The sequence below is a fragment of the Electrona antarctica genome (assembly GCF_951216825.1).
Source record: "Electrona antarctica genome assembly, chromosome: 6".
In the NCBI taxonomy this organism is placed as follows: domain Eukaryota; kingdom Metazoa; phylum Chordata; class Actinopteri; order Myctophiformes; family Myctophidae; genus Electrona; species Electrona antarctica.
Genome location: NC_136811.1, coordinates 18,471,055 through 18,494,901, shown reverse-complemented (window position 1 = coordinate 18,494,901; position 23,847 = coordinate 18,471,055). Strand labels below are relative to the sequence as shown.

The 23,847-nt window shown below is 46.1% G+C and overlaps 1 protein-coding gene across 1 annotated transcript in view; it reads right to left on the bottom strand.

The window, feature by feature from the left end:
* LOC306924990 (dynein axonemal heavy chain 11) overlaps nt 1-23,847 on the bottom strand; it is a gene marked incomplete at both ends in the record, with an annotated part of 114,158 nt that overhangs the window by 12,291 nt on the left and 78,020 nt on the right. The window contains 12 exons of the mRNA XM_079503670.1: nt 2,690-2,881; nt 4,119-4,346; nt 5,901-6,028; nt 6,979-7,127; nt 8,131-8,324; nt 8,693-8,815; nt 9,640-9,810; nt 10,307-10,447; nt 11,663-11,827; nt 13,223-13,427; nt 19,867-19,989; nt 20,996-21,231. Of these exons, the coding sequence (XP_079359796.1) occupies nt 2,690-2,881; nt 4,119-4,346; nt 5,901-6,028; nt 6,979-7,127; nt 8,131-8,324; nt 8,693-8,815; nt 9,640-9,810; nt 10,307-10,447; nt 11,663-11,827; nt 13,223-13,427; nt 19,867-19,989; nt 20,996-21,231 (2,055 nt within the window). The remainder of the gene's footprint in view (nt 1-2,689; nt 2,882-4,118; nt 4,347-5,900; nt 6,029-6,978; nt 7,128-8,130; nt 8,325-8,692; nt 8,816-9,639; nt 9,811-10,306; nt 10,448-11,662; nt 11,828-13,222; nt 13,428-19,866; nt 19,990-20,995; nt 21,232-23,847) is intronic.

Genomic DNA, 23,847 nt, shown 5'->3' with positions numbered 1-23,847 from the left:
TTTTAATGATGATGATTTTGATTTTTTTAATGTTTTTTTTTTGTGGCTTTCGCCTTTATTTTATAAAGGTCCAGGCCAAGGTGCCTGGACCGCTGAGCCACGGCCCAGGCCAAGGTGCCTGGACCGCTGAGCCACGGCCCAGGCCAAGGTGCCTGGACCGCTGAGCCACGTCCCAGGCCCTACACGAAATATTTTCGCCAAACTGTTTGCTCTCAGAATAGAGAGGCTAGTTGTCATGTATTTAATCTATTATACAATTGAAAAGGTGTGCCCAAAAAGCTGTGCGCCAACCCAGGAACAAAAGGCACCAGCTACTACGTCACTGACACACTGCAACACACACTGCAACAACCCACTAAACACACTAACACGTCACAGACTTACCCTCCGTGTCGACCCTCCGCTATCTCCTCATGTCGCGCAGCACGCCCACACTCAACACCACACGCGTAAAAATTGTCATTGCACTGCCACTAAAGCCGCCTCCCGTCCAGACTCACACACAATATCAATATCAATAATAAACACAAACACGCCACAAGCACCGACACCCCCGCCTAATTTGTTGCCAGGTCTATGAAAACAAGCCCAGAAAAAATGCCATTCAACACGCTACTTACAACTCGCTTACAATTCGCGGACCTGGCAACACTGCATCCTGTTTTCCCATTGGCTACGGTTGCTACAACACGCATTTGCACTGCATGCTGGGAGCAACACAGCTTAATGTAGGGGTCACCGATTGCTGTGCTACATCCCCCTCATGTTCTCACCACCCCGTTCGGCTACACCACACACACTAACCTACACAATTCTCCACATGCAACACAGGGCCCTTATTGGCTAGCCCCCTCACATGGCGATCCCCAAGCAGCAAAACACAGGCCAGCCAGCCACACACACACACCCACACACACACAACGGCCACGTTCGGAAATATCGCACTGAGCGCACTGTGCAAATGCAATGCAAACTAATAGGCGACTGTGCTTCGGCGCGGTATTTCCGAACGCGCCCATCTCATCGCCACAACGCGCGCAGTCGGATGCCAAGCTCTTCCGCGCATTATTCCTTTCCCAGTCTCACCACACCACGGACTCATTGTAACCTCGCCTCAGTGTCACTGCAGACACGTAATCACACTGTGGAGGATTTGTGACTGAGTGACTGTGTGTGTGTGTGTGTGTGTGTGTGTGTGTAGTTTGATTTCACCATGTTTTACACTGCACAGTTGCGCAGTGCACACCATGGGACAAATCGGCTTTTCACCCCCTGCCACTGTGCCCACAAACGCATGTACAAGAGGAAAACAATCTAAACATTATATACTAACGTCAGCATCGGGCAGATTAACACACACAAGCGTTATTAGTTGAGTTTTCTTATTGAAGTGCCTCTGAATTGTAACTGTGCGTTTATGTCAGTCAGCGATGCGATCCGTGGTTATTCAGCCACCAGCAGCACCATACGCACGGACTGGAGAGAGGCGACGTGTTTCTCTCCCTTCGGCTCATGTAGCCATCATTGTAACTACAAATATTGTTCCCGAAGAAACAATGTGGGGTCACTGCAATCCAAAAGATTGTAGGCCTACTATAATGCAGTCAAGGTCCCCACAAAAATATACTACAGTATGTTCTGCTCCATTCTCAACATCTTTTGGTTTCCAAAAACAGTAACTTATTGTAAGTAAACAAAAACAGTAAAAAGCAGTTTCATGTGTGCTTCTTTTAATTTAATTTAATTTGCTTTGATGTGAAAATAAAATACAACAAATAATAATAATACCCATCCGTTACTACATGTGAAGGGCACAATACTGGGTTTAAAAACACAGCTGAAACATGAAGTGGAGTCTGTCAAATCTCGCAATTTCCTTCTTCCCATTGCGCTGCAACGGAACTAGGATGAGCCGCCCGAAGGGCGGCGAAATTCTAGTAAAGTACATGGTGATGAAATATGAATGGGACTATTCTCATTCTACTACTCCACCACCAAAATGTGGAATTGATTGATTGATTGATTGATTGATTGATTGAAAACCTTATTTAACATCTTGTAGAATAAGCGCAGGAAAGCACAGTTCAATACGGTCTGCTTGGATAAAAAAACAAGGAACAAGGAAGCACTAAGGCTTGTTTCTATTGCGGTCCTCCATTTTCAATTCATCAGAAAATGTAATGACACAAATATTATATACATTATTAGGCAAAATAAAATAAAAAATAAATCACATGTTACTGACATCCATCCGATTAAAAGATGTATAACACTGGATTCTTTCCAAAATGGCCTGAAAAAGTCTATCAGGAGACCACAAGGGAAGGTAAATATAATTTTCCCCATCTCTTTTTTACATAACTAGAACAGTTCCCGGTGGGCAATGGTGCGACCTCGCCCGCATCAAGTCCCCAGGACATTTTTATGTTATTCTTTTAGCCTTAATGTCTTACTGTACTAGCCTGACACTGAATTGTCATTTCGTTCCACTTCTGAATCGCCAGAACATATATTTTTTAATGGGCATGGCTAGCGATTCAGGGCTGGGGCCAGGCTACTGTACCACATGCTGTTTACATTTCTGACTAATAAAGTATTCAATCAATCAATCAATCAATCAATCAATCAATCAATCATCAATCAATAACATGTACTTGACAGCTCATGTCCATGATGAAGGCAGACATACCTTGGAGTTGGCCTCCAGGTAGTTGTACAGGACATTGACAGAGATGGTGAGGTCTCCAGTGTTGAAGGGATACGAGCGGTTCCATCCCTGGGGACCAAACTTACGGCGCTCTGTCACGCAGGCATGGAAGTAGCAGAGAGAGAAGAACACAGCGTTGAACTCCTGCTCCCTAGAGCACATCTCCAGAGTGTCCTGGAGTAGAGATATGGGATGAAGACAAGAGAAGAGAGAGAGACACATTGTCATTGTACACACGCCGACATGGAAAGCATTCATTTTATGGTCTTATCGGGGAGTTGGCTAGCCACCTTCCTGACCTTAACCATACTGAGAAAGGTTCAACTTTGGTTAATGTGTGTACCGTCACTTTAAATGTAATTTATACTTCATCCTACGATGGAGCTTGTAGATCTGCCATTATTGGCAAGGATAGATTGAGAAGATGTCAATTGAGCCGATCAAATTCCTATTCCTTGTTTCCCCGGGTGGTGCTGGTTGGCAGGTTACCAATACACTTTTAGACCAACATGTTTGTGCCAGTGTGGGTGATTTTGTTCCTGTTGTTTTTATCGTTTAGACATAACGTCATGAATGGGCCGCTATACCAGATGACCGATAACAGTCTCGACAAGCCAAAAGCTTATTGATACTCGGGTCTCGATAAATTCAGAACTGGGTTTGCAATGTATCCAAGCTTGTGACTAAAGCTCCAAGCACGCTTCAATGTTTTTCTGTTGAAGCTATGACTACACTTCACACTACACTTCACAAACAGCGTGAAAAGGAGCCCCCCTTTAATCCATGCATTAGCCTCGTACCTGGCTGAAGTGGTGCAGGGCGATTAGCCTCGTACCTGGCTGAAGTGGTGCAGGGCGGTTAGCCTCGTACCTGGCTGAAGTGGAGCAGGGCGGTTAGCCTCGTACCTGGCTGAAGTGGAGCAGGGCGGTTAGCCTCGTACCTGGCTGAAGTGGAGCAGGGCGGTTAGCCTCGTACCTGGCTGAAGTGGTGCAGGGCGGTTAGCCTCGTACCTGGCTGAAGTGGAGCAGGGCGGTTAGCCTCGTACCTGGCTGAAGTGGAGCAGGGCGGTTAGCCTCGTACCTGGCTGAAGTGGTGCAGGGCGGTTAGCCTCGTACCTGGCTGAAGTGGTGCAGGGCGGTTAGCCTCGTACCTGGCTGAAGTGGTGCAGGGCGGTTAGCCTCGTACCTGGCTGAAGTGGTGCAGGGCGGTGCCGGTTAGCCTCGTACCTGGCTGAAGTGGTGCAGGGCGGCGTTCATGCATTAGCCTCGTACCTGGCTGAAGTGGTGCAGGGCGGTTAGCCTCGTACCTGGCTGAAGTGGTGCAGGGCGGTTAGCCTCGTACCTGGCTGAAGTGGTGCAGGGCGGTTAGCCTCGTACCTGGCTGAAGTGGTGCAGGGCGGTTAGCCTCGTACCTGGCTGAAGTGGTGCAGGGCGGCGTGCAGACTGGCGTTCATGCCAGTGGGCGGCTCGCTGGTGATCTTGATGGCGTTCTCCAGTAAACCTCGGGGAATGACGTGCTGCTCAGGGTCGGCTGCAGGCTCCCCACTGATGAACAACCTGTAGTCTGGATGACTGTCCAGCGCCACGCTCTCCACCAGAACCTCCAGAGAGGGCAGCCAGCGCGCCACCAGATGGACATTCTGATAGCAATAGAACAATAGAATAGGGTGGATAACAATAGGGTGGAATATGATACGAGAGGAGAGGAGAGGAGAGGAGAGGAGAGGAGAGGAGAGGAGAGGAGCAAAATTCAACATGGGCAAAACCAAAAGACCAGAAAAGGGCATTTCATCATTATTGCTAGTATTTCATAAACTGTGAATTAAAATTAACAAATATGAATAACTATCAATACATGTATTTGTATAGATATGTAGCAGTGGCTCAGAGCTTCAGCCTGATGGCCTCAACAAGTCTAATATCTCTCCCAGTCCATAGGGATATCCCTTTGGTCTAGTGGTTAAGATGTTGGACTTTCACACGGGTGACGCTGGAGACCCGAGTTCAAATCCCATATATACATACACAATAAACTATACAAAAAAAATCCATTGTGAAAGGCTGCAGTGATGTGATTGGCTGCACGGCATGCTTCCCTTTCAGGCAGCCGTTTATACGGCTGACTTAGCCAATCATGATCCTGATTGAACCAAATTGAGTTTGTGTTCCCCAGCTAAGGAGGTGAGCTAATTCAATTAGGTGCTGCAGTGACTGGCTGGGAACAGCACAGCAGCCTGCCTGTCTGCTGGGGAGAGTGACTGTCTAGAGCCCAGCGCTCCATGGCTGCTGAGTAAACACTTCCTGGCATGTACCAAGGAAGGTAAATTAAGGACACCGACTAGATGTATCTAAAGAGTACAAAGTACATTTCTGACTAGGCCAAAGTCAATCATTGCCAGTCTGACAACTCAAATATCGCGATACTACCGAGCCAGAAACGATACCTGCTGCTGTTTAGATGCCTCGATAAAATAATGTAGTTTGCACATACAAAAAAAAAAGAAGTGGTCACAAAACAACCTGTGAACCTGTGAACCGATTATATGACAAAGATCGTAATAGTTCAGGAATTGTGTTTGTTCACAAGCTGGCCCAGCTGACTGTCATCGACAATACTCCAATGTATTTCAGCGAACTTACAGAACCAGTTTATGCCTCCCATGCACGTCGATGGCACCTGACTGGCCCGTTGACTGACCCTACCTTCATTACCTGTAGAATGACCCAGTGTCCATGCTGTATGTACCTGTAGAATGACCCAGTGTCCATGCTGTATGTACCTGTATAATGACCCAGTGTCCATGCTGTACTGTATGTATCTGTAGAATGACCCAGTGTCCATGCTGTATGTACCTGTAGAATGACCCAGTGTCCATGCTGTATGTACCTGTAGAATGACCCAGTGTCCATGCTGTACTGTATGTACATGTAGAATGACCCAGTGTCCATGCTGTACTGTATGTACATGTGGAATGACCCAGTGTCCATGCTGTACTGTATGTACCTGTAGAATGACCCAGTGTCCATGCTGTATGTACTGTACCTGTAGAATGACCCAGTGTCCATGCTGTATGTACTGTACCTGCAGAATGACCCAGTGTCCATGCTGTATGTACTGTACCTGCAGAATGACCCAGTGTCCATGCTGTATGTACTGTACCTGTAGAATGACCCAGTGTCCATGCTGTATGTACCTGTAGAATGACCCAGTGTCCATGCTGCGAGGCACTCCTCAACACTCTCTCGGCCACCTCCTCCTGCCCCTGGCCCAGGGACACGTTGTGCACGCTCCCCTGCTCCATGGAGAAGCCCAGCTTCAGTCCTGCAACACACATACAATACATCAGGACTGTCCAAGAAAAAACAAGACGCAGAGCCACTTAACCACTTAATACGGCATTGACCGGGAGCCCCCAGCGGTGTTCGGCCCCCTCCTTTCTTTCCCCCTGTACCGCAAATCTCTTGTGATGCGTTGCGAACGTGTAGATCTGCTATATTCACAGAATGTTTGCATATTATGATGCCATGCCCAGAAACAGGGATGATATGGTTTGAGTGGTTACCAACCACCGTGCTTTGAGAGTAAAATAATTCACTAATTTAATGCCAGATTTAGTTCACCTTTTCAGTCAGGTCCTTATTTTAAGGCAAGAATTACCCCAGGATCGTGAAGCGGATCGTCCCGCGACCTTTTTATAATTCTCCCAAAACGTACATTTTCTATAATGATATGACACATACTGTACGACCCCCGGGTAGAACAAGAACCAGATGGGAGGATTACATGGCCACACAGGCCATGGAACGCATCAGGATCCTAGGAGGAAGTTGCTAATGTTGCTCTGGAGAGGGAATTCTGGAGCTCTCTGCTGGGACTGTTGCCCCGCGATCCGATTCCGGATAAGCAGTTGAATATACTTTTACTAAATTCTATTCAATTGTGCCTCATTTGTACAGTATAGTGTTACAGTACAGTATACTATACTGTTGTATAGTGTATATACAAACTTGTTTAGTATTAATTATGAACATGATGCTCCATTTTCGTCACCGCTAAACCCGTTATCCCTAAACTTCTTTGCCTTTTTTTACTATTTTGAAGAACATTTTTGAATATGTTCAACTAGCCAATCTACATTGGCACGTTGTGAGCTTGTAGACTGACCATTTTAACGATTCAAAAATGTTTTGCAAAATAGTAAAAATAGGCAATGAAGTTTAGGGATAAGGGGTTTAGCGGTGACGAAAATGGAGCCCCTTGTGTTTCTTTACCTAACTTCTCCACATCTTTGAGAGGATCCACACCAGCTGACAGGATGAAGAACACGGGGGTGGAAGGGTCGCTCTCCTCAAAGGATTTCTCCAACTCCAGACCAGCAGTCTCCACATATCTGCTCCCCATGGTCTCCTCCACAAAGATCCTGTCAAGCAGTTAGTGGACATTACACACCTTCAATATTAGAGATATCAGAGCGGTGGAAGATTGCCAGTCCAAATCCAAATCCCTGAAGTAGCAGGGAACATCTCCGTAGAATCCCTAACCGAGAATGGTCAAAGTACCCTTGAGCAAGCCACTTTACCCTGGCAACTATAGCTGCTCAGAGGCCGGCACTAAGAGGAGCCCTTGGTGTGGTGTCTGTGCATAGGGCTGAGTAATATGCACACAATCAAATGTCACCATATTTGTACTAGTTTATTTCTATCATAGTTTATTTTATTTATTTATTTATTTTCAAAAAATGCTTAAATACCAGACCTACAGTTCAATCTTATGCACATCGATGTGACATATTTTGAGCTTATAGATGACTATTTTCACAATTTGGGGGTTTTCTTTTGTTTTGTTTTACATTTTTAAGTATAAAATAGGCCTTTAGTGATTTAAAGCAGAAAAAGACAACAGTTATGCCATATACTGTATTTCTATATTATATCCCAAATCACACACAATATCTAGCCTCATATCACAATATCGATAGTCTCCCTTGGGTGGAAAACCTGCTACTTGGGTCCAAAACTGCTACTTTTCAGGATTTAAATTCAAAAACATGAAAAGTATCAGATCTACAACAAGCTCAAAATGTGTCTCTTTGCGCCACGTTTAAGCTTGTGGATCTGCTACTTTTGATGCTTTAGTACAGTATAGTACAATATCATTATATAGATATTCCACTGTTACGCTCTTAGCTTACGCATGTTTCATGATAACTACTTTTTATGTATGTGATGTATTGTCATGCTTTTTGTGTTTGCATATTGTAAATCGCACTGGATTAAGAGCGTCTGCTAAATGCCTAAATTGTAAATTGTAAACGATATAATATTGCCCAGTCCTATGTATGTGTAACATTGTGATTGTAAAACAGGACATTGGTGGATCAGACACATGTTCCCAGATGTTATAAAGGTTGACAGAAGACTTGCCTGAGGGAGTACGTCATCCTGTCAGGCCTCAGCGCTCTGAGGATGAGGAGCTTGTGGAGGGAGCTCAGGTTCTTCCACTCCTGGGGAAGCCTCTCCATCTCTGGACACTCCGACTCCACGACCTTCCTCCATCGCTTGGGGGAGCTCTCCATGTCCCTGTCCAAGCCGCTCAGCTCCTCCAGCGTAGAGATGGTCTAAATTCAGACACAAACGGACGTCATGTCATGATGGAACCTCCTCGTCCCGGTGACATTTGGTGAAGATTGACAAGCTCGAAAAGCAGCGTGAAGCAACGCGTTTTGAGCTTGTCAATCTGCTATTTTGTCATTTTGTTATTTGAATGCTGAAAAGTAATAGTTTTGGACATATGAGGTTCCCACACGACAGACGAAATCCAATTCAGTCCACCAAACTGTATATATTTCCTCAAGTGATGGAACCTCTTTCTTCACCCGGTGAAATTTGGTGAAGATGGCATCAAAACGTCTGAATGACAGCAACTTAACGTTTGTCCATCTTTTATCAGATAACATCATGTGGTAGTATGGTTCAGTAAGTGTACCTTGATGGCCCCCCAGGCCTGAGGAGACAGGAAGGACACTGGGCTGGCTCTGCTAGGCTCCACAGGGAAACGCAGCAGGAAGTCCAGCTCCTGTCCGTCAATCAAGCCCTGTGTCAGCAGCACCTGAGGAGTGTCGTTTTACCAGTGGTGGAAACAAGTACTCAATTGTAAAAGTATCAATACTACAATGTAAATACTCTGTTACAAGTAAAAGTCTGGAATTTGAAGTGTATTTGAGTAGTACAAAGTACAAAGGTAAGTACAGAATGTCCCATTTTTTTTCAAATGTACAGTATTAAAATTTACAAGCACAATGCAGCGTGATGTGACGCATTGTGAGCTTGTAGTTTGGCTATTTTCAAATGGCCGAAATGTGGGCTGAAGTGGTTAATGTAGAATAAAGTACTGGAAATTAGGAATACTCATACCTCAAAATTGTGCTTAAGTACAGTATGTGAGTACATGCACTTTACACCACAGCATTTTAACCATTTGATCAGTTACATCAACTACTTCTCATTGAGAAGTAGTTGATTGAGAAGTTCTCAATCATTCAGCTTGTTTAAAATCCTAACTCAGAAGAAGACGAGGTCAGCCTCATCAACCTGGAACATCCACCTCAATAAGCGTTTGAGGGACAAGGACATGGATGAAGGAAGGACTGCTTTCAGAGCAGTGTCACTTCCAAGATGAAAACAGCTGCTGCAATGACAGATACTTGCATTATGCCGTCAGATGCCACCCCCACCTGTCACAAGACACCCCCTCTGTCCGCCCGGAGCCAGGTGTGAGGGCTAATCGATAGCAGCGTATGGTCCTGCGGACTGCTTTTAATTGAAGCTAATATGGGAGCCGAAAAGTGATTTGATTGATGGGGATGACAAGAGGCCACACCTCTGAGGCTGCCCCCTCCCCCCACCCCCCGTTCCCCTGCCCCGCCCTCTCACCTGGAAGGCCATGTGAGACAGGAAGGTGAGCTTGTCTCTCTGGAACAGGCCCTGGCTGGTGTACAGGAACACAGAGTGGGTGATGGCCTCCATCAGGGTGAGCACTCTGGTCCGGACGTCATCGTCCCACGGTGCTCGCTGCATGGCCTTGTGAAACACACTGTTGAAGGTCTGCAACACACACACACACACACACACACACACACACACACACACACACACACACACACACACACACACACACACACACACACACACACACACACACACACACACACACACACACACACACACACACACACGCTCTGATAAGGAGCAAGCTACATATTATCCTTTGATTATTTTGATTTTATATTAGGACAAATTTGCGTGACTATAAAGACTAAACGGAAGCGGGGAGGAGGCATCTAATTCGTTTTATCCTTGAGTTGTAGTTGTAGACAAGTTGTAGAAAAGTATGATGGAAGCATTTGAAAATAGTGGTAAGCAACAGTCTGGCTGTTAACACTAGCTCTCAGAGACAAACAGAGACAAATAACACTATGAAAATGTGTTATATAATTGATATTATTTGTCCTGGTCAGTGTTCACTGCTGCTGGACACAGCTGTGTTGTTGTGTGAGTGCTTCCAGGCGGCGTGGCGGAGGGAGCGGCAAGCAGGTGTCACCTTGAGGGAGAACTGGTACATGGGGTTGATGACGCTCAGCTGGTTGATGATGAAGTAGAGCATGGAGGCTCTGTGCGCCGCGGGGCGGTAGAGCTCCCGGGCCTCGTTGATCTCTGTCTCGTTGGCCCTGGCCTCCGCCACCTGTGTGCGTTGCGGTCGCAACGGGAGAAAAGAAAAAAAAAAAAAGAAGGAAAAAAAGATGAGTCATTAGCCGCCCAGTCACGCTCCAAAACTCTGCCATTATCCTTAAGCACATAATGCTCCAGAACTCTCTGCCATTACACAGTGGGCCCGATTCACTAAGCTAAACTTCCCATGTTAGTAGTCTGATTCAGTAATCTTTTTTGTCTGTGAATTTTGCGGAGGGCGGCTCTTTCTCTTTCTCAAGTCTGCTCAGATGCAGACTTACATGGAACCAAAGCTTGCTGTATGTTTGGAAGTTTGGAAAATTCCTTTACACACCAAATATGGGTATAAACAGCTTAGTGAACCGGGCCAACTGTCTCTGTTGGGTGGAAACCTCATATGTACAAAACTTTTACTTACAGGATTCAAATTCAAAAACTGAAAAAGTAGCAGGTCAACAAACTCTTGATACTTTAACGCTTGTAGTATGATCAAGTAGGATATTTACGAAAAAACACAAAAAGTTAGATTATGGAGATAAGAGGTTTCTGCCCGACAGCGACGATATCCTTAACCACACGGCCTTTCCAGCTAATGTAATGAAAAGAGGCGCTTGCTGCTGCATGACATGAAAATAAATAAAAACACACACTCAGTGATCCAAGAAAGCCAAGAGTTAGCAAGAAGGACATGCGAAGGTCTATGGAATTCAAATACTGAAATCATACGGTGTATGCGACTGAGAGGAACCAGGTTTTCCTTGGGAGGTCTAGGGGTGCTCTTGGCGGTGGTCTTGTTGTACAGTACCTTGTGGTGGATGGTCTTAGCGGTGGTCTTGGTGTACAGTACAGTATCTTGTGGTGGATGGTCTTAGCGGTGGTCTTGGTGTACAGTACAGTACCTTGTGGTGGATGGTCTTAGCGGTGGTCTTGGTGTACAGTACAGTACCTTGTGGTGGATGGTCTTAGCGGTGGTCTTGGTGTACAGTACAGTATCTTGTGGTGGATGGTCTTAGCGGTGGTCTTGGTGTATATTGTATAATGTACCTTGTGGTGGATGGTCTTAGCGGTGGTCTTGGTGTATAATGTATTATTGTACCTTGTGGTGGATGGTCTTAGTGGTGGTCTTGGTGTATATTGTACCTTGTGGTGGATGGTCTTAGCGGTGGTCTTGGTGTATATTGTACCTTGTGGTGGATGGTCTTAGCGGTGGTCTTGGTGTATATTGTACCTTGTGGTGGATGGTCTTAGCGGTGGTCTTGGTGCTCTCCAGCTGCTCCACCAGGTCCATGTCCCCCAGGAAGTGTCCCTGTGCTGCAGACAGGCGGCCCAGCAGCTCGTCCTCCAGAACCTTCAGCTGGATCTTGAAGCGGTTCTGCTGCGTGGTCAGTTCCATCTGGAGCACATCAACACAGTGAAGTCACCAGTGTTATGGTCAGTTCCATCTGGTTCGCACGCACACACACACACACACACACACACACACACACACACACACACACACACACACACACACACACACACACACACACACACACACACACACACACACACACACACACACACACACACACACACACACACACACAGAGACGATCAGTCTGTCGGGTATCGAGCAGTGAGAACACACTGCTGGTGTATCCTACTGACTCACCTGCCAGTGAGGAGCCCTCACCTGGAGGACGTAGAGACTTCATCCCATTCCTCCCACCCAACACTCCCTGCTGACAGTGAGGAGCCCTCACCTGGAGGACGTAGAGCCTTCATCCGATTCATCCCACCCAACACTCCCTGCTGACAGTGAGGAGCCCTCACCTGGAGGACGTAGAGCCTTCATCCCATTCCTCCCACCCAACACTCCCTGCTGACAGTGAGGAGCCCTCACCTGGAGGACGTAGAGACTTCATCCCATTCCTCCCACCCAACACTCCCTGCTGACAGTGAGGAGCCCTCACCTGGAGGACGTAGAGCCTTCATCCCATTCCTCCCACCCAACACTCCCTGCTGACAGTGAGGAGCCCTCACCTGGAGGACGTAGAGACTTCATCCCATTCCTCCCACCCAACACTCCCTGCTGACAGTGAGGAGCCCTCACCTGGAGGACGTAGAGACTTCATCCCATTCCTCCCACCCAACACTCCCTGCTGACAGTGAGGAGCCCTCACCTGGAGGACGTAGAGCCTTCATCCCATTCCTCCCACCCAACACTCCCTGCTGACAGTGAGGAGCCCTCACCTGGAGGACGTAGAGCCTTCATCCCATTCCTCCCACCCAACACTCCCTGCTGACAGTGAGGAGCCCTCACCTGGAGGACGTAGAGACTTCATCCCATTCCTCCCACCCAACACTCCCTGCTGACAGTGAGGAGCCCTCACCTGGAGGACGTAGAGCCTTCATCCCATTCCTCCCACCCAACACTCCCTGCTGACAGGGAGTGTTGCCGCCCCAGCCCGCAGGAGTATGAAAACATAGGCTCCCAGTCCCCACCAGAAGAGGAGGGACTAAGGTGGAGCAAACGGGCAACATCCTGCTATCCACATTAGCACGTTGACATGGTGTCACGCTGGGTATAAGACGGAACCGGCCGAGTGTCTGAACTGAAGTACTGGAAATGGGATTAAGTACCGCCCAAGGAAGTTACGTTGAGGTTTTACAGATCAATTTACATTTTCCGTGCATGAAACAGAGTATTGTGATAGGTCTAAAAAGACAGTTTCCGGTGGAAACACAATGACGTAAGTCCCGCCCCTATAGACATTCTCTGCATTACCAGGTTGTTGTTTTTTTTTACCTTGAGACCCTCCAGGTCGGGTCTCTCCCAGGTCACCACCTGACCAAGCAGCTGCTCCTCCAGGCCAGCAGGGGTCACTGTGAAGTTGATGAGGGTGGTCTGGGCCTGGAGCTCAGGGGGGAAATGGGGGTTGGCCAGTTTGGTGTGGAGGATGAGCTGGAAGCTGCTGTTGTATTCACACTCCTTACCCCCGAGACGAATGTACCTGTTGTTGGAGGACAGTGAATACCATAGCTGTGAGCTCGTAAACAGAGTTATGAATCGGTCTTCAGTGTCCAGACTGAGACAAAACTTTAGAAATCAAATCTGAACTAGAAAAAGTGCCCCTCGGGGCACAGGTCTCCACCAGGGCAGGTCAGGTTGTGGGCTATAACAGGCCAATGTGAAAAGGGTGGGATATATTCCTCAGCCTATTAGGAACGTCTGTGAAATATTTCACGTAAATTGCATGCTGCGTTCGTGATTTGAGGCTTTTTGTTCAAAACGGGCCAATCCTGTAAACTTTGAAAGCCAATGTTAGCCAATCAGGATGGAATATGAAATATCGGACAGATCTGTCCGATATCTGTCCGATATTGTCTCTACATGACTATAGAGATACAGTGTAACGATTTGCAGGATTTATGGACAAAATATGGAGTAATATCAAAAAATGTGTTTCACAAAAGTCGGCCTCCTGGTGGCGCTATAACAGGCCGTACTGGAAAGTTGTGGGCAGAGGTTCGTCGTTGGCATCCAGGGAGTGTGTGTGCAAAGTTTGGCATCGACCGGGTTAACGGTGCCGAAGATTAGCTGTACACATGGACACACGGACACACGGACGGACGGACGGACACACATGGACGTGCAAAACATACTCTCTCCCCATGCCTTCGGCCTGGTGGAGACAATCACATTTCAAACCAACTAGGAATGTGGTTCAAATCCGACTCCATTTCAGACTTGATTAAACCAATCAGGATAGGCCAGTGTGAACTGACCGTAGCCCGGGCCGGTGAGTGGTGACACCCGACTTCAACTCCAAACTTTTCCATCGTCACTTTGACAGAATGAGAAAGATATGGCTCCACATCAACATCTAACTAACACACAAATAATCCTGAACAAATGAGAAATATTATCGCCGCGCACGGCAGCCAATAGTTATCTGTTTCTGCATTTCAATTAAATTAGCAGTGGTTTGACGAACCTGGTGGCTTTTCATTTTTCTCTAATTACCCCCCCCCCCCCCCCCCCCCCAACTCAGACGGGCCCCCAATTTTTACTGCCCCGTTTTCCTCATGATGGCCTGGGTCTGGTTCAACTCTATATCTTCACACAAGACCCGGGAATTAATGTAGTATTGATAGAACCATTACTCCACCAAATTAAAGTCCGCGCTGATGGATTGTCTTGTAGTCTTCCGTCAGCCATGAAAGGAATAATTAGTATTCATTACTTCACACTCTGCAACATTCCAATTATTAATGAACTTCAGCTGTGGAGCCCCAGCAGATCCATCACGGGCCGCCCCAGCAGCTTGTATTAATCACCGGCAGAAACAAGTGTGCGGGTCATCTGCAAGGGATAAACTTATAATCAGATTTGCCGTGATGGATCGTTACGACAGACAGGGACTTCTTTGGGAGAGAGAGAGAAAGAAGGAAGCAAAAAAAAAGGAAAGAAAAAAATGTCCTGAATGCCGAGATGTTCGATATTATTCCTGGCGCTCGGCTCGGCCGCAGGGATCAAAAGGGAGAGAGATGTTAAGACGTGTGGACGGATGAGGCTGTCGATACGCGGTCGTTCCATTCTTCTATTTGTTCTGAGGTTAATATCCATTTCATGGAAGTCTGCGGGCTAGTGATATGCTGCTTGTTGAGGGTAATTCCTGGGTAATTGAACATGGATAATAATTCCTGGGTAATTGATCATGGATAATCACAGCACAGCTAACGTGGCAGCACTCCTGGAATGAATCTATTTGGTCGTTGGGGTCGCAGCTTGTTGACTGGGGCCCCCCAGGGGTCCATACTTTGGCCCCCTCCTTTTTTTCCCAGTAGACTAACTGTGTTTGCCAAAAATAGCCAACTACAAGTTCCCAATGTGTCACGTTTTAGCTCATTTTGGTTGACGATGAGTATAAAATCAAGCTTCAGTGCCCTAGTGTCCAGACTGAGACAAATCCCTACAGAGACAATCCCTTTTATATCACATTTCAGCCCACCTAAGAATGTGGTTCAAATCTTATTCAGAGTTTTGAAATGACAACACATTAACATCACAGCTGGAATCCATTAGTTCCGAATCTTGGATCCACACATAGCGCTCACTTTAACAACTTAAATCCTATACTGTACAGTTGGAGGCCATCGATATTGTCCTTTTCTTTTTGCTGAGGTTTGCGTGATCTGCGCAAAAGGACAGTTAACCCATTTTGGGCGGGAACCCCTTTTGGTGTTTTAAACATTATGTTATAATTTAGCTATTGAAAAATAGCAGATCTACAAGCTCATAGCGCGCCACCGAGTGGCGCGCTACAAGCTTGTAGGTCTGCTATTTTTTAAAAATCTTTCAGAAAACTGGAGGATTTATAAGGATTTTTTAAAATTTTGAGGTCAGGCCTAAATGGGTCAAATGATAAGGGACAATATTGGTGGCACCCAACTGTACTTGACCCAGGGTTCTATCCAGGGTTCTATCCAGGGTTCTACCCAGGGTTCTATCCAGGGTTCTACCCAGGGTTCTACCCAGGGTTCTACCCAGGGTTCTATCCAGGGTTCTACCCAGGGTTCTATCCAGGGTTCTACCCAGGGTTCTACCCAGGGTTCTATCCAGGGTTCTACCCAGGGTTCTACCCAGGGTTCTATCCAGGGTTCTACCCAGGGTTCTACCCAGGGTTCTACCCAGGGATCTACCCAGGGATCTACCCAGGGATCTACCCAGGGTTCTACCCAGGGTTCTACCCAGGGTTCTACCCAGGGTTCTACCCAGGGTTCTATCCAGGGTTCTATCCAGGGTTCTATCCAGGGTTCTACCCAGGGTTCTATCCAGGGTTCTACCCAGGGTTCTATCCAGGGTTCTACCCAGGGTTCTATCCAGGGTTCTATCCAGGGTTCTATCCAGGGTTCTACCCAGGGTTCTACCCAGGGTTCTATCCAGGGTTCTACCCAGGGTTCTATCCAGGGTTCTATCCAGGGTTCTATCCAGGGATCTATCCAGGGTTCTATCCAGGGTTCTATCCAGGGTTCTACCCATGGTTCTACCCAGGGTTCTACCCAGGGATCTACCCAGGGATCTACCCAGGGTTCTACCCAGGGTTCTATCCAGGGTTCTACCCAGGGTTCTACCCAGGGTTCTATCCAGGGTTCTATCCAGGGTTCTATCCAGGGTTCTATCCAGGGTTCTATCCAGGGTTCTATCCAGGGTTCTACCCATGGTTCTACCCAGGGTTCTATCCAGGGTTCTACCCAGGGTTCTATCCAGGGTTCTACCCAGGGTTCTATCCAGGGTTCTATCCAGGGTTCTACCCATGGTTCTATCCAGGGTTCTATCCAGGGTTCTACCCAGGGTTCTATCCAGGGTTCTATCCAGGGTTCTACCCAGGGTTCTATCCAGGGTTCTACCCAGGGTTCTACCCAGGGTTCTATCCAGGGTTCTACCCAGGGTTCTATCCAGGGTTCTATCCAGGGTTCTACCCAGGGTTCTACCCAGGGTTCTATCCAGGGTTCTATCCAGGGTTCTACCCAGGGTTCTATCCAGGGTTCTATCCAGGGTTCTATCCAGGGTTCTACCCAGGGTTCTATCCAGGGTTCTATCCAGGGTTCTACCCAGGGTTCTATCCAGGGTTCTACCCAGGGTTCTATCCAGGGTTCTATCCAGGGTTCTACCCAGGGTTCTATCCAGGGTTCTATCCAGGGTTCTACCCAGGGTTCTATCCAGGGTTCTACCCAGGGTTCTATCCAGGGTTCTACCCAGGGTTCTATCCAGGGTTCTACCCAGGGTTCTACCCAGGGTTCTATCCAGGGTTCTATCCAGGGTTCTATCCAGGGTTCTACCCAGGGTTCTATCCAGGGTTCTATCCAGGGTTCTATCCAGGGTTCTACCCAGGGTTCTACCCAGGGTTCTATCCAGGGTTCTACCCAGGGTTCTACCCAGGGTTCTATCCAGGGTTCTACCCAGGGTTCTATCCAGGGTTCTACCCAGGGTTCTATCCAGGGTTCTATCCAGGGTTCTATCCAGGGTTCTACCCAGGGTTCTACCCAGGGTTCTACCCAGGGTTTTATCCAGGGTTCTATCCAGGGTTCTACCCAGGGTTCTATCCAGGGTTCTACCCAGGGTTCTATCCAGGGTTCTATCCAGGGTTCTACCCAGGGTTCTACCCAGGGTTCTATCCAGGGTTCTACCCAGGGTTCTACCCAGGGTTCTATCCAGGGTTCTACCCAGGGTTCTACCCAGGGTTCTACCCAGGGTTCTATCCAGGGTTCTATCCAGGGTTCTATCCAGGGTTCTATCCAGGGTTCTACCCAGGGTTCTATCCAGGGTTCTATCCAGGGTTCTATGCTCCTTCCTGAACACCGGGGCTATATCTTACCCCTTATCCCTAAACTTATTTGCCCTTTTTACTATTTTGAAAAAAAGAAAAAAACATTTTAACCCATTTAGGCCTGACCTCAAAATTAAAAAAAAATCTTCCAAATCCTCACGATTTTTCAAAAATAGCAGACCTACAAGCTCGTAGCGCGCCACTCGGTGGCGCGCTATGAGCTTGTAGATCTGCTATTTTTCAATAGCTAAATTATAACATAATGTTTAAAACACCAAAAGGGGTCCCGCCCAAAATGGGTTAAAATAGTTAAAATAGCTGATCTACAAGCTTTTTTTTCAAGCTGTTTTTCAAGATAGTAGAATATGGCAAATACGTTTAGGTATAAAGAGTAAGGCATGCCCAAGATAGGGCCACCAATCTCTATGCCGAAAATAGCAGAGCTTGTAGATTTATTATTTTCACCGAACGTTCGCCAGACTAGGGGCGCTACGGTTCATGTGGGTAATTTCCATTTAACACTTCAAAGTCGAATAAATCAATCAAATAAAAAACAGCCGATCTGTGTGACTTGTTGAAAAAGGGATTCCCTTCGTGGTCGGTGTATCTGTAAGAGCTATGATTTCCAGCCAGTAATCACAGTCGGTTTTGTGTCTTTCAAACCGTCATTCATTATCCTACAGTATTTCTGAATATAGATCAAATGTAGAGAAATGCTGACACATCATGTACCATGCAGGCATGCACACACCCTGCCAAAGGCTCCGTGGCTCAAATCAAAGCTTACGGTAATGATAAAGGACCATTGAGTTTAGTGTGCGGTGTTGTCTGCTGCCCTGCCCCCCTGCCCCCCCTCCTCTTCGTGTGGGAGAGAGATGTATGGCCCTTACACGCATAGTGTTGGCTGCCCACAATTCAAGGCTCACACACTGATGCTGGCCGGCCTGTTCAATATTCATCACACATAAAGAATATGAGCACACAAATATACATCTATCACCGGCCGCTGAGAAGAGGCGATCGATACGCTGGCCTCTGGGATTCGGTGCACGGCAACTACAAATCCATCTATAAGCCAGAGAGTGGGCGATCATAATGCGTTCAGTCATGTCTCTCGGTGGTGTTTCAACGCGACCGCAGCAGAGATCCGACCGTGTGGCAAAAAAATAAATCTGCTGCCATTGTCTCACCGCAAGCCACAGACATGTTGGTGAGAGTATCGATGCGCATCAACAGGGATTGTAAAGTAAAACGTGCATTGATTTAGAAACCTCACACTAAATGTAATCTTTGCAAAGTAAAGCGCCGTTCATGGAGGTGGAGGATAATAATTATAATATCTCGAATTTATATCTTTACATGGCGGGGACTCCGGGGAGGAAAAAACAACAAAAGAAAATAAACTTTATTAGGAAAAAGCAAAACAAAAGAAAGAAGATTCTATGGAATAAAATTAATACAAATAATGATATGGTGTGCAGTTAGCTGGGGAAAGCCATATCAAAGAGGAGTTTTGATGGTTTGGAGGGTGAGGGCTTCTCTGAGGGTATTGCTTCCTCAGGCAGAACAATGACAAACACTTGACTGCACAGCACTACATCTGCATGTAGTTTACCTGCCAAAAGTTGAAGAAAACATTTACTTTTTTCTGTTCATTTTTGCACTATTAAGAGTAAGATTTTGCTGTGTGGCTTGATATTTCATAGTTGGAGTGTTGCCTTTGTAAAACCATGTGAATCTCCAGCATCCTTATTCTGGTTCTTATCGTTCTGTGTTGCTGGCTATTTTTAATGAGCAAGAGATTGTTGTGTGGAGGGGAAAAAGGAGCCGACTAAGTATAAATCCCTGGGGGACTCCAGTTAGTTAAGCAAGGGAAAATATACCCTGCTTATTACACGGCTACTTAATACATACATTCATAAATTGACCCAAAAGTATCAACAAAACAAAGTATTTCCTTGCTTACTGTAATGAAATATTTTGTGTCATGCTGTAGTAATATAATATATTATAATATATAATATATATAAACGGTTTCTGCTCGACAGTAACTATATAGGGTTTATAAAGCGTTTATAAGGTTTGACAATGGTGTGGTTTTGTGAAAAGCATTGCTGACCGTCCTCTCTTGATGGTGTTTCTGGCCAGCAGAGGCTCCAGAACGGGGTCCATCTTCTCTGTGAGGTTCTCCAGCAGAACGGTCTCACCACACGACAACGCTCGCTCAATCACATCCAGATACCTACACAATGGACCAACAACACAATGTCAATCACATCCAGATACCTACACAATGGACCAACAACACAATGTCAATCCCATCCAGATACCTACACAATGCACCAACAACACAATGTCAATCACATCCAGATACCTACACAGTGGACCAACAACACAATGTCAATCACATCCAGATACCTACACAATGGACCAACAACACAATGTCAATCCCATCCAGATACCTACACAATGTACCAACAACACAATGTCAATCCCATCCAGATACCTACACAATGCACCAACAACACAATGTCAATCACATCCAGATACCTACACAATGGACCAACAACACAATGTCAATCACATCCAGATACCTACACAGTGAACCAACAACACAATGTCAATCACATCCAGATACCTACACAATGGACCAACAACACAATGTCAAATGCAAATCCTTAAAGGTGCTGTAAGTGACAGGTTTACTTATTTTTTCTGTTGTGTTAAATAGGTCTTTGTATAATAATCTGCATCTAATCTACTACACAGACACAACAGCTCTTTTTTTATTTCCTTGTGGACATGACAGAAATGTCCATATTTTATTTTATTTTTGTTCTCTCATAAATTAACGTCCAGCGTCGTACAAGAGTGTTGTGCACAAGTAGTGATCTACAAGTTCACAACACATCACAATGCACTGTGAGATTGTAGATCAGATATCTCTGCAATTGTTTTTTTTATGGAGAAAGTGAAAGAGGAAACATTTTTTATGAATATTACAACAAGTTAGTCATTTAGTAGACACTTACAGTACAGTAAGGCAATACGAGGCCTTACTGTACGAGGCATCGTACATGGTAGGCACATCAAATGCCTACCATGAAATATAAAACAAATCGGACTATTGCAACTATACAAACCATAGGATGCCAACAAAATGAACCTGGCATCTAGATGACATTTTAACCATCGGGCCCTTTAGTAATTAACACGAGACTGGCTGACGGCTGAGTGGAAGTTCTCACCCTTTCTGGCCGAGCGTCACCACCCTCAGCTCCGGCCCGCAGCGCTCTCGGATCCACTTGGCGGCCTGCTGCTGCGGGTCGACCACGAGTGGCCAGCGCTCGCTGGTGGTCAGGATGGCGGCGTTCTCCGTGGACATCCTATCGTTTGGCAGGCCCTGGTTGTGCCAGCCCGCCACGGTGGCAGCATCTGCAAGCACCAGCACCGGGTCCAGGCCTTCTGTCAGGGCAATGGGGACCTGGAAAACACGTGCGCATGCACACACACACACACACACACACACACACACACACACACACACACACACACACACACACACACACACACACACACACACACACACACACACACACACACACACACACACACACACACACACACACACACACACACGTCTGTATTACTATACTTGTGAGGACCAGTGGTAAATTTACTTAAGTACTGTACTTGAGTACAATTATTTGTACTTTACTACAGTATTGATTATTATTTTAAAAAAAACATACACTAAGCACTTCAGCCCTATACATTTCAGCCGTTTGAAAATAGACGTTCTATAAGCTCACAATGCGGCACGATGCGACACATTGTGAGCTTGTAGATCTGCTATTTTAAAAATACTTGAAATGGGACATTCTGCATAGAGTAGGCTACTTTTTGCTAACCCACCTGTAAAAGTCAAATCCTACCCGTAACCTATAAATGCCTAATCCTATCCCTAACATGAATATTTGCCCATTGTAAGCTTTACTCCAATCATATATTTGAAACAATTAAACAACCATTTCTGTGAGGATCTGCAAAATATTTGTCCTTACAATGTCTATTTCAACTAATACTTGTGGGGACATTTGGCTCTTGTGTGTGCGAGTGCACACACACACACACACACACACACACACACACACACACACACACACACACACACACACACACACACACACACACACACACACACACACACACACACACACACACACACACACACACACACACACACACACACACACACACACACACACACACACACAGGGAGGATGTCCCCACACTATGCACTCTGCAGGCAGTGTGTTTGGTTCCAATGCACAGATGCTATGGTAAATGTTTGTACATACAGTATAGAGGGGCAGCACAGCACCCTCTAAACAGCTCCAAACCTGTGCCAATGTTTTCACTTGACATTTCAGGCTGGTGCAGCACGCCAGGATCTGGCCTCAAAAACAGACGCATCAACATTTTTTCTAAAGACTAGTGAAAAATAAAATTGTAATGCCATCTGCAGATACGAACCAGTTTAACCAACATAATCTCATCATATGCACCTGTCATGTCAATACGTTTTCCACACAGAGCCTTATGCCAGACATTAGAGGGCGTTAACAAACATTGCTGCCAACCCATACAAACTATTTATTTTTAAAATTGGATGGCTTGATTTTATTTGGTGATAATAATAACAGAGCACAGAGCAACTTTGTGCGGTCTTCAACAAAAACAAGAAATGATTACTTTCGTCATATTATTACCAGCAGCTTTTATATTTGCGGAGGTGGTGGTCCACAGAAGAAAAAAAATAGCAGATCTACAGCTTGTAGCTATTTTAACTATTTTATCTATTATATTTTTTTGATTATTATATATTTTGTAAAGGAATGGTTTTGGTCATACAAGGTTTTCACCTGACAGCAATATATCTGACTATCAGTATCAGTCAGTTTGACCAGATTGCATTCAAATTGGCTACTATGAGTATGAGGTTTCCACTTGACAGCACTCACGCAGTTGGTTTGATTGACACCCGAACACATTGACATGTCAATCTTTCGTAAAACGAGAGTCTAAAATGTTGTAGAGTTATGGGTCCATTTGGTTGTATTTGTACACGCTCAGGTCGCCCATTCTCCAACCCATCATATATATGATTCGCATCGCTCCGTCCGCGGTAGTATGCGTGGGAGTCCGCGGGTACAGTCACTGAGACTCAAATGTGTTACTGTCTGTTACCCATTAAATCAGCAAGTCTGCTGCCACGTTTTAGCGGCGCTCCGCTGTTATTTGGCCCCTCAATGTCGTAACTGTTCTATTAGTTGGCTCTGGGACTGGTTGAAACCAGTGCGATCATGGCTAATGCCTGGGAAGGTGCGTCACAGTGTGTGGCAGGCGAAATAGCCAATGCGAACTGTCTAATTGTAATACTTAGGCACAAACCAACTATTGTCGAAGAACAATATTGATGTAACTAAGAGATTCGCTGAGTGAGCTATATTTTATATACAGAGATTTAGAAGGAATAAGGAAAAGCGTGATGCGGCAATTCCTCCTAGGTGAGAGTCGAGATGACACTTTGTGGAGTGGGCGGTGGCTTCCAGGCGTGCGTGCGTGTGTGTGTGCGCGTGAGCGTGTGTGTGTGTGTGTGTGTGTGTGTGTGTGTGTGTGTGTGTGTGTGTGTGTGTGTGAGCCAATGGAGATCTTTTATAGAGCTAGTGTTGCCAGGTCCGCGAATTATAAGCGAGTTGGAGTGCGTGTAAGTAGTGTGTTGAAAGGTGTTTTTGTGGGCTTTTGAAATTTGTGGACTTGGCAACACTCAGCAGAAAGATCTACCGGTCGACTAGCGGTGTCGCAAGTTTCCAGGGCAAACACTAACCAGCACCTTCTACGAAGCTGCTGGTAAAAACACTAAACAGGACTAAACATCACAACAATACATAACTATAGTATACAGACACATACAGTATACTTATTTTTCTGGCTTTTCCGCCTTCATTAATAGGACAATGGTACTCCTCAATGCCCAAAATGAGAGCTTATAGTCGGATATCAGACGGTCTCTGGTCTGCTCTCAAACTACCATTTC